Consider the following 17,431-nt stretch of genomic DNA (forward strand, 5'->3'; position numbering starts at 1 on the left):
GCGGAGTCCCGGAACCAAGCTGGCTCCCGCGGAACCTGTGGCAGAAGCCTCTCAGGCTGGGCGGACACCTGTGCTCTCTCTTAGTAAATTTTTTAAGACAGTATTACTGGTTTGTTTTTTTTTTTTCACTGCCACTCTTGTGATAATGTTTTGTGAATCCTTGACTGGCACTTTGTTGAGTATTCAGTACATAGCTTCATTTTCATTCCTTCCAATACCGTTGCTGTCCAATGGTTTTACCAGATTGTGTTTGTCTGCATTCCAAGTTCGTATTCTCATGTGCAATTGTAGTTTCCTCTTGGTCTCTCAGGAACATCTGTGCTGTTGTTAGTTACTTGTTCACATCTTTCAGTTGTTCAGATGTTCTGTCTTTGTTGCCTGTCTTGAGAATTCATCACTCTAAAATTAATTTTAATTTTTCATTTGTCTGGATTTTTTTGTCATTATCGTATTTCTTCTTCATGTTTCTTCTAGATTAGTCTTCATTTGCAAAGAACATTTTCTTAATGTCTAAGTCTTTTTGAGACATTCTATCACTCATTTCTAAGTTACTCTAATTATGATTTATATTGTTAATTTGTGTCTTCTTTCATGTTCTTACCTTATTTAAGATCCACTGTGGCTTTCATCTCTTTTTGAACCCGTCATTTCTGGCAAGGATGTCTCTGCTGCTTGGTCCTTTATTTCCTGCTTATTATTGAACCCTACTATTCTGCCCACTCTGATTACTCCCCTCCCCTCCCCCCCCACCACCACCACATTGCTTCTCTTTGTTTGGGCACTGGTTAGTGGGCCAGTGTGAGAATTTATATAGTAAGCTTACTAACTACAGTGCCTCCTGAGGCCTTCTTATGATCCCCTCAACTCTGGAGAGCAGAAGCCTTCCCAGAAGCTGCTTACCTCTGAGTGGCCCTTTGTGCCTTCTAATTCTCTCGGAATGTTGCTATCCTAGGGTCTCCTGTTCTTAGATCTGCCATATGCCACACCCTGTAGCTTTCCTCTTCCATAACACAGATGTGGATACTATATCGCAGGGTTCTTAACCTTCCTAGTGCTATAGCTCTTTTTTTTTCTTCTTCCTTTTTTTTTTTTTTTTGGTTTTTTGAGACAGGGTTTCTCTGTATAGCCCTGGCTGTCCTGGAACTCACTTTGTAGACCAGGCTGGCCTCGAACTCAGAAATCCGCCTGTCTCTGCCTCCCAAGTGCTGGGATTAAAGGTGTGCGCCACCACTGCCCAGTTCTGTAGCACCTTATTTCATAGTTCTCCACTGTAGCTCTTTAATACAGTTCCTCGTGTTTTGGTGACCCCCAACCATAAGATTATTTTCATTGCTACTTCAAAACTGTAATTTTGCTCTGTTATGAGTTATAAGTATCTGTTTTCCAGTGGTCTTTGTTGACCCCTGTGAAAGAGTCATTTGACACCCCCTAAGGGTTGTCAACCCACAAGTTGAGAACTGATGTTTTATAGTTTCTATTGGCAGACTGCCTCCACTGATGGTAATTTGGTAATTTAGGGCTCATGGGGTGTCTTGCCATCTAATTTTGTTTTCATGTGGTCCATAGATGTCTACTTGTATTGTCTAGTCACTATTTGAGTTCACTTGAAGATTCTGAGGGAATGAACAGCCCCTATTCAGACTGCTTAGTGATCATTTTGGCATTGCTTTACAAGTGTCTTACTTACTTCCCATAAATCATGTGGAGAACTATGAAATAAGGTGCTACAGAACTGGGCAGTGGTGGCGCACACCTTTAATCCCAGCACTTGGGAAGCAGAGGCAGGCAGATTTCTGAGTTCGAGGCCAACCTGGTCTACAGAGTGAGTTCTAGGACAGCCAGGGCTACACAGAGAAACCCAGTCTCCAAAAAAAAAAAAGTGCTACAGGCACCTTAATTGTTAAACTTTATTTATTTACACATTAGGCTTTCTATTATGGTTAAGACTCATTTAAATTTTCCCTATGATATATATGTATATTTTGGTACCAGTATTGACCCAATACAGGATTATCAACTGGTTTGTTTACTAGAGCGAAATTAGAAGCTTAAGGAATTATTACAGTGCTTTTAAAAATAATCACTTGAGCTTTGTAGCTGCAGGTGTCAGCAGTTGGAAGTAGTGGAATTTTATGTAGCAAGTAGATGTTTTCCTAACTACATGATGTAGCAGTATCTTGTGTTTTGTGCTTGGTGATTGCTGGGCAATTTAGGGCTAAAACAGCAGAGTGTTGAGGGCATTGCCAGGGCTGTTTGAGGGATATTTTACAGTCCTCAGTTCTAGCCTCCTCTTTTATGACCACAATTTCAAAATAAATTATTAGAGCCTAGAAGCAAAGCAGTAAAAAAAAATACAGCTTTTAAAATCTCTTTTAGATAAAAGCTATGAGTTAATTTTTTTTTTCATTTCCTAAAAAGCTCTCATCTTGACATTCTTTGGGCAGGTGTACAAAAAGGACAAAATACAAACAAAAAAACAAAGTCCCACCGATCAGACACAGTTCCCTGGTCATAAACCCATGATCCCTTCCATCAGTGCCATCAAGTACTCTTTTAGAGGAGCAGATAAACCTCCTTACATGCCCAAACATTTTGAAATTAACAAAGAAAAAAAAATCTATGGAAGACCATTAACCATGATTTTCACAGACAAATATCTCTATTTCAGATTTCAATTTAAAGTTTATTACTTAAATTTAACTCAGCAGCTCTTATATTGTTGAAAGTAGAAAGTCCTTTCTAAGTTGGCCTGGACCAATATATTTGAACTTCTTTTCCATTTACTTTTGAAAACATTGTGATAATAACATAAATTTTTTTTAAAGTTTCAGAATAAAGCAAGCAGTTAAGCATAGTGGTTTATACCTGTAATTTAAACAATACTCGGGAGACTGAGATAGAATTAGCATAAATTGTAGGCCATCCTGGGCTACAGAGTTAGCCTTTGTCTCGAGAAAACAAAAAAGATAATAATTTTAAAATAAATCAAGCATACCCAGGTGTCATGATGAACAGCTTTAACCCCAGCACTGCAGATTCAAGAGGAGGTGGATTTCTATGAATTCAAGACCATCCTGGTGAGCCCCAGGCCAGCCAGGGCGACAAAGTAAGGCACTGTGTGGAATTCGGAAAAGTGGAGCAGGAAGGCATACATGCACACATAGCTAGGAGACTGAAGCAGAAGAATCACAGGTTTGAAACTAGCCTGGCTACATAGCAAGACTGTCTCAAACAATAGAGGAAATAACAGAGAAGTATTTCCTATTCTTAGTGTGCCGTTGATAATAGAACCATATTGCTTCATAGTGATGAATTACGTGATAAATATTGTTGCCTCCTAGATGGTGTTCAGGAAGTGGCATATATCCACTCAAATCAGAATGTGATCGGCTCAAGCAGAGCTGAGAACCACATGAGCCGATGGGCAACACGTGATGTNTTTGAGTTGAAGCAGTTTTCCCAGCTCCCTGCTAATGTCGCTGTTTGCAGTTCTAAGGTAAGAAACGTTTAGTTTTTAATCTCATTTCTCACAAAAGTTTATCAATAGGGTCCTCTTTACGCCCTCAAAATAGCTGTTAAATCTGTTAAGAGACACACAGCTAAGTGTTGAAAAGCCATATAACATAATAGTTGTAATCACAAATGTTCGGAATTTGTGGTGATTTGAATGAGAATGGTCCCCGGGCCTCATATGTTTGAATGCCAGGTCCCCAGTTGTTGAAACTGTCTGGAAGGATTAGGAGGTGTGAGTAGCCTTGTTGAAGGAGGTGTGTCACTGTGGGCAGGTTCTGAGGTTTCAAATGATTCTAACCATCTTCAGAGTTCTTTCTCTGCCTCTGAATTATGGATCAAGTTGTGAGTCCTTAGCCTCTGCCTACCTTAGTTAGCACCTCTGCCTACCCTATCACTAGTCTGCCTGCCTGCCTGCCTGCTAGCAGCCTCCCTGCAGTGATGGTCATGGACTCCAACCCTCTGAAACTCTAAGCACCACATAAACCTTTTTTCTTTCATATGTTGCCTTCATTGTGGCATTTTATCACAGCAAAGAAAAGCAACTAAGACAAATTAAATGACAAACCTAAACTAAAATGCCCAATAATACGGAGCTGACTAGTAGTTTCACTTTTTTAAAATGAGCCTATGTCCCCAAATTCAAAGCAACCTCTAAGGGTTGTACATATTAAATCATAACCCCAAACTACTTCTCCTATGAAAGAAGAGAAGTATATAATTCAGTCTCTTCCGGGTTTTTTGTTTGTTTGTATTGTTTTGTTTTGTTTGAATCTGAAAGATACATACACAAAATTCTAGGCTTTCCTATTATCTTTTATGAAGGATTTTCATAATATTAAAGTAATAAATTCTGTAGATTTCTCCTATTTAAGATTGCTGTTACATAAATATAATTTTTTGTTTATATGTGGTCATTTTCATCAGAGGCTTTTAAATATGTATCCATTGGTGTATTCATCTAAAAGTTTATTGTTGTATGGGTAGGGGCTAAAAGTACATGTTGCATATAACAGTGATAAAATGTAATGTTGCTTTTAAGGATGAAGAAGGGGAAAATCCCTCTAAACTTTCCAGCTGTCTTCATTAGGATTCAGAATGTCTTAACAATAAAACCAGAGTGCAAAGTAAAACTCATGACTACAGAAATATGAGTTTAAAAGTTGAGGATTGAGAGAAAGATAGACTATGGATGGATAGAGCAATATATTCTACTTAGATATCTCTTTTTCCTAAGTTTTAAGATTTATTTATTTTATGTATATGAGTACACCATAGCTGTCTTCAGACACACCAAAAGAGGGCATTGGATCCCATTCATTGTTGTTCTAAAATGAAAACAGCCTAACTGTCCTTGAGCAGATAAATGGGTAGTGAAAATGTGGTACATACTCACTATGGAATACTACTGAACCATAACAAAAAATGAAATTGATACTCTGATATTTCAAAACCATCTTTGTAAAGAGCTCCTTTTAAAAGTTAGGATATCTGGAATGAAAACCCATATGTCTTGTGTTTCAGTTCATATCAGAAAGAAAGGTTTTAAATGTCTAAAGGAATGATAATGCCTTTATTAGAATCACTGTGTTCTTTTATTACGCAGACTGTATCACCAAACTTTACCATATCTGTGGTGCTATGTCAGACTCTCCTGTTTCTGTGGTGTGTGTGTCACAGAACTCTACCTGTGGTGACGTGTGTCAAGGACTTCACTGGGACTGTGGTGTGTGTCATACACTTTAACTGCACCTGTGGTGATGCAGTGCCTCCTTTCTCAATCAGCTGCATGTCCTCAACTTAAGTTTACTTAAAGTTTTCTGAAAAGAATGTACAAAGACAGCATTCAATTAAGGATTAATCACTATGGCAACAGAGATATGGTGACTAAAGGAGGAGGATGTATTCTCTCCTGAGTTTCCTGCCAGCTGTCATAGTCAACCTCTGCTGCCTGAATCCAAGCCAAAATATAGACTGTGACCAACTCTAAGAAACTATATCTGTATTTTTATAAATTGGTACAAGTATCAGACTATAAAAGAAGACTTAATCCCCTGAATTGGATGACAGACACTTGGCACTCCTGCCAGCTTTTGACAGAAAAATAATGGGTTGCTTTGTAGTAAAACCTGGATTAATAGTAAAGCCTTCTTTATATTATTGCAGTGTTCTGTAAATGAGAGAACTAAGCAAGTTGTCAGGCTGTGGTGGAAGTGTCTCTTTTATAACCAATGCAGATTTAAGTATTGTTGAGAATACTGTAAACTCAGAATGTTGTGTTAGCAGAAACTTTTCTGGTATATGTGTTAGACTGACATTTTGGAGATTACTTAAAGCAAGGATTTGTGAGCTTTGGTGGGTTTGATTGCAGTGTGTTTATACAGCTTGGATAAGGAGGGATGGACTGTTTAGTATGAGCACACTGTAGGGGAAGGAGCACATGCTGTAGTTCTGCGTTTCGGGATACTGAGTTGTCAATGGTATAAAGTAATTTTTACCAGCTTATGAGGTAGTCCAGGAGGGAAAGTTTATGGTTGCAGCATGTTAACAGAATTAACTCTTAGTAGGATTTTTCCTTAAGTCTATTTATTTTATCTCAATATTAACTTTATGTAGTTTTATCAGGTTTTTTTTCCCCAAGTATCAAATAGGATTAAGGTTTCTAAGATTGCTATGTATATGCATGAGGTTATTATGGTACTATTGGCATGAGAGGAGAAATATTGTAGGTAACATTCAGTTCCACAAAAACAGTGTGTCATCTAAGGGAAGAGTACTCACTTGTTAAGCAGGAGAAGGGCAAGCCAGTGCTATCTGTACACATAGCCTGTTCCTTCTTACAACCAGGGTCAGGGACAACCTGCAGCGTTCTTCCTCTTAATGTCCAAAACATATACACCTCCTTGCAAAAAAGGTGCTGAAATTACTCAGAACAGAACATATACTTTTATTATTGTAGTTGTGATAATTGCTTAACAGTTACATGATGGGAAACTCTTCTTTGGGTCTGTATAATTATCTGTTATTACTTTTTGCTCATTGTACCAATAAAGCTTTTAGAATACTTTATAAGATACCAGGCAGCTGGGCGTGGTGGCGCACGCCTTTAATCCCAGCACTCGGGAGGCAGAGGCAGGCGGATTTCTGAGTTCAAGGCCAGCCTGGTCTACAGAGTGAGTTCCAGGNAGGCAGGCGGATTTCTGAGTTCAAGGCCAGCCTGGTCTACAGAGTGAGTTCCAGGACAGCCAAGGCTACACAGAGAAACCCTGTCTCGAAAAAAAAAGAAAAAAGGAAAAAGATACCTGGCTAATTTTATTAAGAACCTGCCCTGAACTATGGCTCGTTTCCCATGAAAAGGGATAGAAAAAACATACATATGTATATACATGCATACATACATACATATATTTTTTAAGAAGCTACACCCTTAGCTAAGGTTGGATTAGATTAACAAAAGTAGTTTCTCTTATTAGGAAGTGTTACAATTCTAACATTTTTCCTAGCTGGTGATATTACTATTGTAGAGAAAAATTGACTTTGAGCAACTTCTTGGTTTAGACAGTTGTAAGGTTGTAATAATTTGCAAAGTGTCATTTCTTCAGAAAATGCCTTCTGGTAATAGGTTAGACGTTCAGAGGTAAAAAGCTTCATTGAACTCTTAATGATTCTACCTAGTGAATTCAGAGATGATAATAAACAATCTGCAGTGCCTTTTCAGGCTATATTTTATCTCTGTGAAAAACATGGTATCCATCAGACAGACACTTAATAGAAACACCTACTGCCTTGTCATCTAAGAACATTGCCTCTGCACACGAAATTCCAAGTTGTTATATAAACATAAAATTTGGGAAATAATCATTACATTTCAGTTTGAAGAGTTTGGGGGAAGTATATCCACACATTGTACTTATTTTTAAAATGAGAAGCTAAGGGTCTCCTTCAGGCCCCAGAAATGGCTGTCAGCTTCCATACTGTGGCCTCTCTCACTGTCTTTTCTTGTGTTTTTTCTTACTTCCTTTGGACTCTGCTTGAAGCTTTCAGATTTGATTTCTAATGTTTGACATATTAATCTTATTTTTCTAATATATCTAATTTTTGAAAAATTTATTCTAATTGGACCTATTAAAAAAACAAGCCAACAACTAGATTGAATTCATACTTTTTTTTTTTTAATATTTATTTCAAGAAATTAAACTCTGTCTGGACTCAAGAAGTTAACCAAGGATTGGAGATGTAGCTTGGTGGAGAAAGTAGTGATTGGTGCATGCGCATGAGACCTGAATTTGAATCCCCAGAGCTCATAGAAAGTCTACTGTAGTAGCAAATGTCTAATCTCGGTGCTCCCATAGAGAGATGGGAAGTGGAGATCAAAGAGTTCCTGGAAGCTCATGGCCAGTTATCCTGGGCTTAGGCATATCCATGAGCTAACAACAAAGAAACCATGCCTAGAGGTAAAAAGGTTGTCCTGTGACCTCCAGATACCACACACATACAAGAAGCATGACCAGACTATAAAGAGTATCAACTCTACCAAAGCTATTTTGACAAAGGCATGATTTTACTTTCTCTAAACCTTGTGATGGTTAGCATTAGTTACCAGCATGACTAGATTAAGAGATGCTAAGAAAATTAGTAGTCAGCCTCTGGTGTGTCTTTGATGGTATTTCTAGACAATTGATATGGAGATTGGTAACGTGGAGGGGAAGATCTGCCCTCAACATGACCTGAACTCTGGCTAGATGAGAACGCTCCCTCATGTCCTGACTTGATCCTTCCTGTTGGGTACACTGCTGTTGCCATTGCCAGTGGCCATCAGATATTGGCAATTCTTTAGCCTTTGAATGCCAGCTCCCATCAACAACTCTCAAAGGGGCTTCCAGACCTTCAGCCCCTGATTGGAGCTGCTTCATTGGTCCCTCCTGTTCTAAGGTTTCTAGCTTCTTAGACTAAGCAACTACTGTACTCTAGTTCCTCACTTAGGGATGGCCATTGTAGGATTATTTAACCTTTGTTTAATTAAGCCAGTGTAATAAATCCCTTCGTGGTGTGTGTGTGTGTGTGTGTGTGTGTGTGTGTGTGTATGTGTGTGTGTGCGTGCACGCACGTGTCTTAGTCTTTTCCTTTGGAGAACCTGATTTATATGTGTACTTTTCCTTTACCTAGAATACTATTCAGCTTTGCATTTATATCTTCCAAATCTCTCTGCCTTCCAAAATATACCACCACAAATGTATCATCTCTTCCCTCGGTCTCCACTAGTTTCTCCCCTACCTGGAAATAAACTGCCCTTCCTTTTATGCTTTTCCTTCTTCACTCAGTGGAAGAACTTTGTGTGGCCAGTTTTTGCTTTAAAATATGTCTTTGAGAGTAATGATATAGTTGGGTTAAGATTTATCTCTTCTTTTTAAAAATTAAAATTAATTATTTCCCCCTTTTCTTTCCTCCTTCTAATATCCCCCATGTACTGTTTCTTCCTTGCTCCCTCTCAAAATCATTGCCTTTTTCTTTACTTGTTACTGCTATACACACACACACACACACACACACACACGCCTACAAATATAAACACATCCTCATTCTGTGTAATATTCATCATATATATATGGTTTCAAAGTAGTAGCTTGGTTTGAGATAACCCCTGAGGGGTTATCCGTAAGACCACATTTTTTCCTACTTTCAGCATTCTTTAGGTGCCTATAAGAAATAACCTTCAAATAAGCTTAGATTTTCTAAGTAGCATGTATCTGACTCAGTTTTAATAACCTAAAATGACATATTACATATAGTTCATATCTGAATAAATACTTTTTCAAAAAAATTGTTTAGTTTTGTCAAGGTCTAGTGGCTTCAGACCCTGTTTTGGTCTTGAGGTGTCTGTCTTGCAATTGGTTTGGTTTTCAGTAAGGGAGATAAATGCAGGCCATTTGTACTTGCTGAGCAGGCACACCCACCAAGTCTTACCCCTACCTGTGTTCTAAACACTTTAGGTGGTTTGAATCATTTTTCTATAAACAATTTTATAATTTTCCCGGAAATTGCCTTAGTCAATGATAACACTGAGTGTATACAGACCAGGGCCTTCTATATGGATGAGAAATTGTGATATTCTGACAAACGTGTTTTGGTTTTGGTCACTGTTTGGCTCATAATGCCCTCTCCAAAGTGGGTTCTAGTTACCCATCTTCCACCAACACTTTTTTGTCTTAGGGCCAACTTACAGAAATTCCCTGACTTGAAACCCTCATTCTGGAAGGGTCCTGTCCCACTCCTAGAGGAAGAGGCTGTGAAGAACAGTGGGGTTGATAGGCCTCGTTGGTGTCCCCATTCAGCCTGCTAGTAATTATGCCTGTGCAGTCAAACACCCATAAAACCAAGGAGAGTGGGTTTTGATCTTCTGAATAGCTGAGCATGTGGAGGTTAGTGTAGTGTGGCACACCCAGAGTAGGCATGGGTGTGCCATACCACACCCCCCACAAATTTGCCTCTGCATATTGCTTCAGTGTGTGGAATATTCTCAGTAATAAACTAGTGAGCAGAAGTGAGTGCTTTCAAGTTTTGTGAGCTGCTCTAACAAGCACAGCTGTGCTAAAGTGAGGCTTACAATTGGCATCTGGAGTCAGGGAATTGCTACTCTTGGAGAGATGGTGCCAGAATTAAATTAGAGGATACCAACGGTATGCTTACTGCTGCTTTCTAGTGCAGAAATCCTTACACACTGAGAACAGAAGCCTTAGTGTGGACTGTAGTGTAAGACAAGAGGGAAAACACTTTGCTTTGCTTAAACATAGAAATACTCTCAGATTTGTGTGTAACCCCATGCCTCCAACCAGACCTAATCTTCCAATTCACATTTCTCAATGCAGGTCATCATTGCTGATGTGATGTGAATTTCCTGTAACTTGACCTCATGTGTGTCTGTTCTTTATGAATGTTACAAGACTTGAAGATAAAGACCATAATATACACTTCTAAACATGGCCACCACCACTTAGCAACAGCAACAGAGAGTGGGCATTCAACACATGCTTGTTACTTAATCCCACATTAAAATACAGCATAAAGCAGATCCCTACTACCATTTTTACAGTAAAACTCCTTCAATTCAGCTGCTCAAATTAAAGTGGCCATAGTGGCAGGTAATGCAGAACAATTAGTCAGGTTTGAGCAGCATGCATGCTTATTGTACATCATTGTTGGTCATAGTGCTGGCAAAGGAAGCCTGCTTAATAAAGGAGCAGGTAGAGAATTGAGTAAGGAAGATGGCCTGCCTATGTATGGAGCTACAGTGACTTCATCCTCTGTCTCCCACAGTTCTGTGAAATTTCTTCTTCTCCTCCTCTTCCTCCTCCTCCTCTTCCTCCTCCTCCTTCTTATTCTTCCCCTTCCCCTTCTCCTTTTCGTTCTCCTTCTTCTTTTACATTTGTTTAGTGTATGTGTTTTACCATGTATCCCTCCCCCCCATGTGTGTGTGTCTATGTGTGTCTGTATCTGTGTGTGTGTGTGTGTGTGTGTGTATGTGTGTGTGTGTGTGTGTGTGTGCACGTGCACATGTGCTACATGCACATGGAGCTTGAAGGATTCGGTTTTCTACTTCCACTGTGTGGGGTTTGGGGATTGAACTCAGGTCATTGGGTTTAGTAGCAAGCACCTATGTCTTCTGAGCCGTCTGCCAGGCAAGTTTTGTGAAGTTTCTTACTACAGACTGGGTATGGAGATGCACATCTGTATAATACCAGCACTCCAGAGTCTCAAGCAGAATTGTAAGTTCAGTACCATTCTATGCTGGGTGATAAGTTTTAGGCTAGCCTAGGATCCTGCCTTAAAGCCAACACACAAAATAAAGTTGCTTTAGATTGCAGCTATTGTACCTTCTGGAAGGAAAGGAGCTAGAGTTTCCAACTTCAGTCCCCTCTTCCTCTCACAACATGTTTGTGTTTTCAGGCCTGATTGTCAGTTTTGAACATGTGCAGAAAATGTGGCTTTGGTTCAATCCACTAACCAGTTGGTTTTTTCCTAGACAGTGGTTTAAGGTTCAGGAGTAGGTTTTAGCGTTAGGTTTTTGTTGAATACAGAGACCCTACTTTATGATAACCCTGCATAATTAATTTGAGTATTTTTCACTATTGCCCAAAGATCGTTAAACAGTTTTATCACTTTAGATCCAGCTGCCATTTGCATGGATTTTCTTTCACTGTTCTGTCTGTTTTGATAGCTCTCTCAGTTCCTTGCATTGCAAAGATAAGCGAATTTATGCCTTTGTGTGTGCTTACAGTTTGGCCCTTAACCAAAGAGATCTCTTTTTAAGTCTTTTGTTTGAACAGATGTGTAAACAAAACATTGCTGCTTCAGACTTCACAGTTTAAGGCTTGATGAAAACAGAAACTGAAAGAACACTTGATTTGTATTCTTCGTGGCATACTTGGTGTGATCAGGATGATGGAGAGGCAGGGCCACACATGATGGTGACCTTAGTGTGCTTAGAACTGTTTAGCTTTGGGAACAAGTTGTAGGCCCCAGACTTTTCTGGCATAGGCTGGCCCTCAGTTCATCTTAGAACCAGCTTTCTGAGTTTAGCCTTCTACCATCATGACTTTCCACTGCCTTTGAAAATCTCCACTTAGTTCCAGTTTCCCATTACTGATCAAACCTAACCACCTGGCTTTAGGACATCAGTATGACTGATATCCACTTTTCTTGTGTGCCCTAAAAGGAACCAGCTCTGTAGCCAGATCCATTCCTCATCTGCCTAGTCAAAGATTCCACTAGTTCCTGGTAACCTGCCACAGACAGGCTATCCTGTCTGTGCACCACTGTGAGCAGCCTTCCTCTGCAATGTGTAGGATGAGGTGAGCTGGGGAGATTCTGTGTGCTGGTTATGGATGTGGTTCCAGAATTAGTCCCAAGAGAGATTATCCATAATACCTTTTCTGTAAAATAGAAACTAGAGGCTTGTCTTAGATTTGGGTTTTATTGCTGTGAGGAGACACCATGACCACAGCAACACTTACAAGGGAAAACATTTAATTAGGGCTGGCTTACAGTTCAGAGGTTTAGTCCACTATTGTCACAGTAGGTAGCATGGCAGCATTCAGCATTCAAGAGTGCTCTATATCTGGATCTGCAGGCAGCAGGAAGAGAGAAACCCCAAAGCCTAGTGACACTTCCTCAAACAAGGCCACACCTCCCAGTAGTACCCATCCCTATGGGCCTATAGGGGCCATTTTCATTTAAACCACAAGGCTCTTCATGATTATCTTCAAAAGTTAGCCTCATGGTGCCAAGCCACAAGGCCGAAGCAAAAGTACCCAAGTTCAAGGCCAGCTTGGACTGCATCATTAGCTCTAAGGCCTCCTGCAACTATACTGAAAACCCTTGTGTTTAAAAAGCAAAGAAGAAAACGGGGGGGGGGGGGAACCACAGTTCTTTACTCTCCTGGATTTTAAACTCTTTTGATCTGTTTGTTACAGGATATGGTTATGAGAGGGCTTTTCCCTGTCAAATTCTCATTTCTATGTAAGAACCTTTCTTTAGCAGTTTACCTTCAAATTTATATTACATTTTAATTAATGTTAATAAAAGGAGGTTTTGGGGTTTTTTTTTATAAATATTCCATGAACTATACAGTGCTGTTTTCTAATATACACATTCCATATGTGGCCGAATAAACAGAAAAATGGAAATGTGATCATAGAGCTGTAAGGTAGAAGGATTCCTTCCTTTGAAAGTATACTGACATTAAAGATTGCTATCTACAGTTTTCTTAAGCTTTTCATATTGAAAAATCTGTAGCTTTTTTTTCTCTAGTTGAGTCTGCACTGAAAAACTGTTGCTTGAGTAAAAGTAAGGCCCTTGACTTAGGTCTATTGCTTTGAATTACAGATCATGTACTTTACTAAAGGAATGATGGCTAGTGAGACAGCTTAGCAAGCAGGTCAAAGCCAGTAACCCTGGGACCTTGTGATAGAAAAACAGAACTGACTCTGAAAGTTGTCCTTTGACCTCCACACACATGCCTTGGCATGTGAGTACAAAATAAATAAATGAATGTAAAAAGTATATTAAAAAGATAAGATCCAGATTATCCAAGGACATTTGACTGTTTCATACTGTTACAGGATGATAAATAACTTCCATGGTATATAACCAATGTAAGCCTAAAACTATAGTAAGAAGTGAGTTGTTCAGAATTATGACTGATAAGACCTAGTGTGGACTCATTTATTTTCTCAAGTTTTGCTTTGGACATTTTATTTGTGTGTGTGGTTTTGTTTGTTTTGTTTTGTTTTGTTTTTTCTTCCTAAGTGGGAAAGGGTTGATTTGAGTTTCGGATTTGTAGACTGTACAACATGCATAAGATTCAACTGGGCATGTTCTTATGTAACGTGAGAGAGAAGGGCAGGTGCACAGTGAACACATCCCTACACAAGTGCCTTCTTAGTTCCTATCCTCATGTGTCTTTTATAATTTAAAAATCACAAGTCATGAATATATGCATTAGCCAGCTTTAAATAGTTTTATATTTTGAAGCACATTTTTAGGTAAATCTGAAAAATCAACAATAATTCAATAGCCTTATCAAAGCTATTGCAAAGTAATTATTTATGGAGGTTTTGAAGTAAACAATTTCCAAATTTAGTGTTTGATTATTGGTAGATAGGAAGACTGGTTTGGCCAACCTACGTCAGAGCAATTGTCCTTTGTAGAAGAGTTTTATATAGATTAACTTTTATATACTGAAGTTTAATTTTAATGGCAATCATTTTTGTAAAGACAATACACTGTATTTAAAGTTTTAGTGATATAACTAAGACTATGGTCCACATAATTAGCTTAGCCTACTGTCTACCTTTTTGTTTTAATCTAAAAGTCTAAAGGGACAGGAGTTTTCCCTTATTTTCCCACTTCCAACTGACTGCTCCATGTAGACTCCACAGTCCAAAGAAGGACGAGATGTTCCTCAGTGCTTATTAATTAGAATTATTACTTTACTGTCCTCTGGTAAGTTCACCTTTATGAGTAGCCTCCTGGTTTTTATTCAGTACATCTTTTCATCGGTTTTATTTAACTTCGTGTTTATATTGAGGAATGATTGCTGCATTTCCTAAATTTGTGTAGGAAGTTTTATTTTTTAACAAAGATTCTAAAAGTTAGATTTGTTCTTTTTAATACAAATAGTATAGTGAACATACCTAACAGTGTTGCATAATTTATGGGATTGGTCCTCAACTAGAAATTATCAAGTGATTGGCTGTTGGAAGTGTGATGTTCTCTAAAGTAAGAGTTTAACAGGAATTCTCTCACTCAATCAACAGTAAACAAGGGTCTTATTTTCATAGTTCCTTTCTCGTTTTTACTATAACCATACTTAGAACTCAGAATTTTATTATATGTAATAGCAGCTTCCAAACCAACCTTGAGAAAGTACTTCAATAATGAAAATGTTTTTTATTAATTTTTCTTTTGAGATTATTTAATTTTCTTTATCTTTTGAGCCAGGGTTTTGTTGCATAGCTCAGGCTGGCCGCAGATTCACAACCCTCCTACCTCTACTCCTGAGTGCTAGAACTATAAGTGTGCACCACCATGCCCAGCTTCAAGTCAAGATGATGCTGCTGCTGCTGCTGCTGCTTCTTCCTCCTCCTCCTCCTCCTCTTCCTCATCATCGTCATCATCATCATCATCAACTCATGTGTATGTTTTGCGTGCATATCTGGTGCACACACAGGTCAGAAGATGGTATTAAATCTCCTAGAACTGGAGTTATGGATGGTTGTGAGCCACGTTGTGGGTGCTGGGAATCAGAGCCAAGTCCTCTTCAAGAGCAGCGACTACTCTTGACTACTGAGCCATCTCTCCAGTCCCCTACTCTTGATATTTTTAAGCAGCTGCATTAGTTACTTTTATTGTCACTGTAACAAAATACATGACAGAAGCAACTTAACAGGAGACATATTTTGGCTCAGAGCCTCAGTTGTCATGATGGGAAGGCATGTCAGAGTTCGTGGGAGCAGAAACGTGGGGCAAGTCAGGAAGAGGGGGATCAAAAACAGGGCCAGGCTCTAACCCTTAAGGCAAACCCTAATAGTCTATGTCTGTCAGCAAAGCCTGCATTCCAAAGCTTCCACAGCTTCCTCAGACAGTGTCACCAGCTGGGGACCAAATGTTCAAACTCATACCCCTGTAGGAGGATTTCATATATAAACTGTAAAAAAAATTTAGAGAAAATATTAGAGATGCCAGGTTTGTGTCTGTAATTCTAGCACACAGGAAACAGGCAAGAAAATGTGAACTTAAGACCAGTATGGGACTTTCATAATGAGTTCAAGGCCAGCCTGGGCTACATTTTGAAACAATGTCCCAACTAATTCACTAATCAGTAGAAAGGGGGATAATTATGGCTGTGCAGAAACAGGCTTTTGCTTTTATCCTTTACCTTTTAATTGCAAAGTTTTCCATCCAGTTTTAACACAGTGATCCAGTTGTTTGCCTGTCCTACTCTCCCAGAGAAGAAAAGTGCTTTTTAATCTACTTTGTTTTAGGGGCTTAGTGTTATCTCATTGTCAGAACTCCATACTTTCAGGTCACGTGATCTGGAATTGTTCTGTTCTGGCCGCACAGTATCAGTGCAGCTGAAGCTTCACGGGCATTATTTGCCCATCTCAGCTTTTATGAAGAGTTCATTATACTACTTTATGATAAAACAGTGAAGCCACCTCTATAACAAGAGCGCCAAGATTTTTATAAATTAAAACTGACTTTTCTTTTCAAAAGTAATATGAATTTTTAAGACTATATAAATGGAGCTGTGTAAACCAGCAGTTCATAATTCTTTCTGCTTACATATACTTTAAGACAACAACAAAATGTCCTAGGCTCTTCTGTCTGAGAGATGTGTGGATACTCACATATAATACACCTTACAAATGGAGCTTCAACAGGCTCAAGAGTACCTTTCTCTGTGGTCCCAGAACCTTCATAGGATCAGTGGATGCTGGCAAAGGCCCCTTAGTCAGGAAAAGTCCCCTAATCCCTAAAACCCCTGCCATGGCCAAACTCTGGAGCCCATTAATGTTTCCTTACCTGCTGACAGAGAATTAAGGTTGCAAGTGCAATTCAGGTTGACTCAAGCTGACCGTGTTGAGTTAACTAGATGGATACTATTAAGGACACTAGCTAACTGGCCAGAATCCTTTGCTGTGAGTATCTCGCTGGGCTTAGAAGGTTCTCAGAAGAAGAATCTTCCCTGGATGTACTCAGCAACGCTGAGAGAAGTGTTAGAGGAGGACAAGGACTGTGGTCTGCATCTGGAGTTAGGAAAGTATGGAAATGAATTGTCCCACAGAGCCTCAGAAGGAGGGACATAACTCTGCCAGCACTTTGACTTTAGCCCAGGGAGACCCATGTCAGACACACCTACAGAAATGTAAGGTCAGAAGTTTATGTTGTTGTTTCAAGCCAGTAATGCCATGGTAACTTGTTAAACAGCAATCAGAATATAATTCACTACCTTCATTCCATACTTATAATTCAGTGTAACAGTGACAGCACATATATTCCTGAACTCTTAATACAGTTGGGCTAAATACAAATTTATGTTCTATAACCTAATTTCAATAAAAGTTTATCTACTAAGTAGCAATCTGAAATGATGTCTTTTTAAAATAATAAAAGATTGGATGTAAAATTCATATGAGGGAAAATGATTTTTCTCCTTTTAAGAATCTTGTTTTAAATTGTGGAATATGTCACACAAATCTAATGACCCATATGTCCAGCATCTGTGTTTGTGAAGGCTGAATTCCTGAAGGATGTATAAAACTGGTTCTTTAGATGTGTATAAAATGTGAGCTTTGTGATGTCAGAAAGAGCAATTGGATAAACAATTGAAAAGAGGCATTGCCAGGCGCCATCTCTGCAT

General features: G+C 39.0%; 1 protein-coding gene across 2 annotated transcripts in view; it reads left to right on the plus strand.

Annotated features, from left to right (window-relative positions):
* The window catches only part of Ercc6l2 (ERCC excision repair 6 like 2), a 96,056-nt gene that overhangs the window by 69,676 nt on the left and 8,949 nt on the right, over positions 1–17,431 (plus strand). For both annotated transcript variants that reach the window (XM_021180506.2, XM_029468329.1), the window contains one exon: positions 3,342–3,496. In XM_021180506.2, the coding sequence (XP_021036165.1) occupies positions 3,342–3,496 (155 nt within the window). The remainder of the gene's footprint in view (positions 1–3,341; positions 3,497–17,431) is intronic.

This window comes from Mus caroli, chromosome 13 (genome assembly GCF_900094665.2).
Source record: "Mus caroli chromosome 13, CAROLI_EIJ_v1.1, whole genome shotgun sequence".
Classification (NCBI taxonomy): domain Eukaryota; kingdom Metazoa; phylum Chordata; class Mammalia; order Rodentia; family Muridae; genus Mus; species Mus caroli.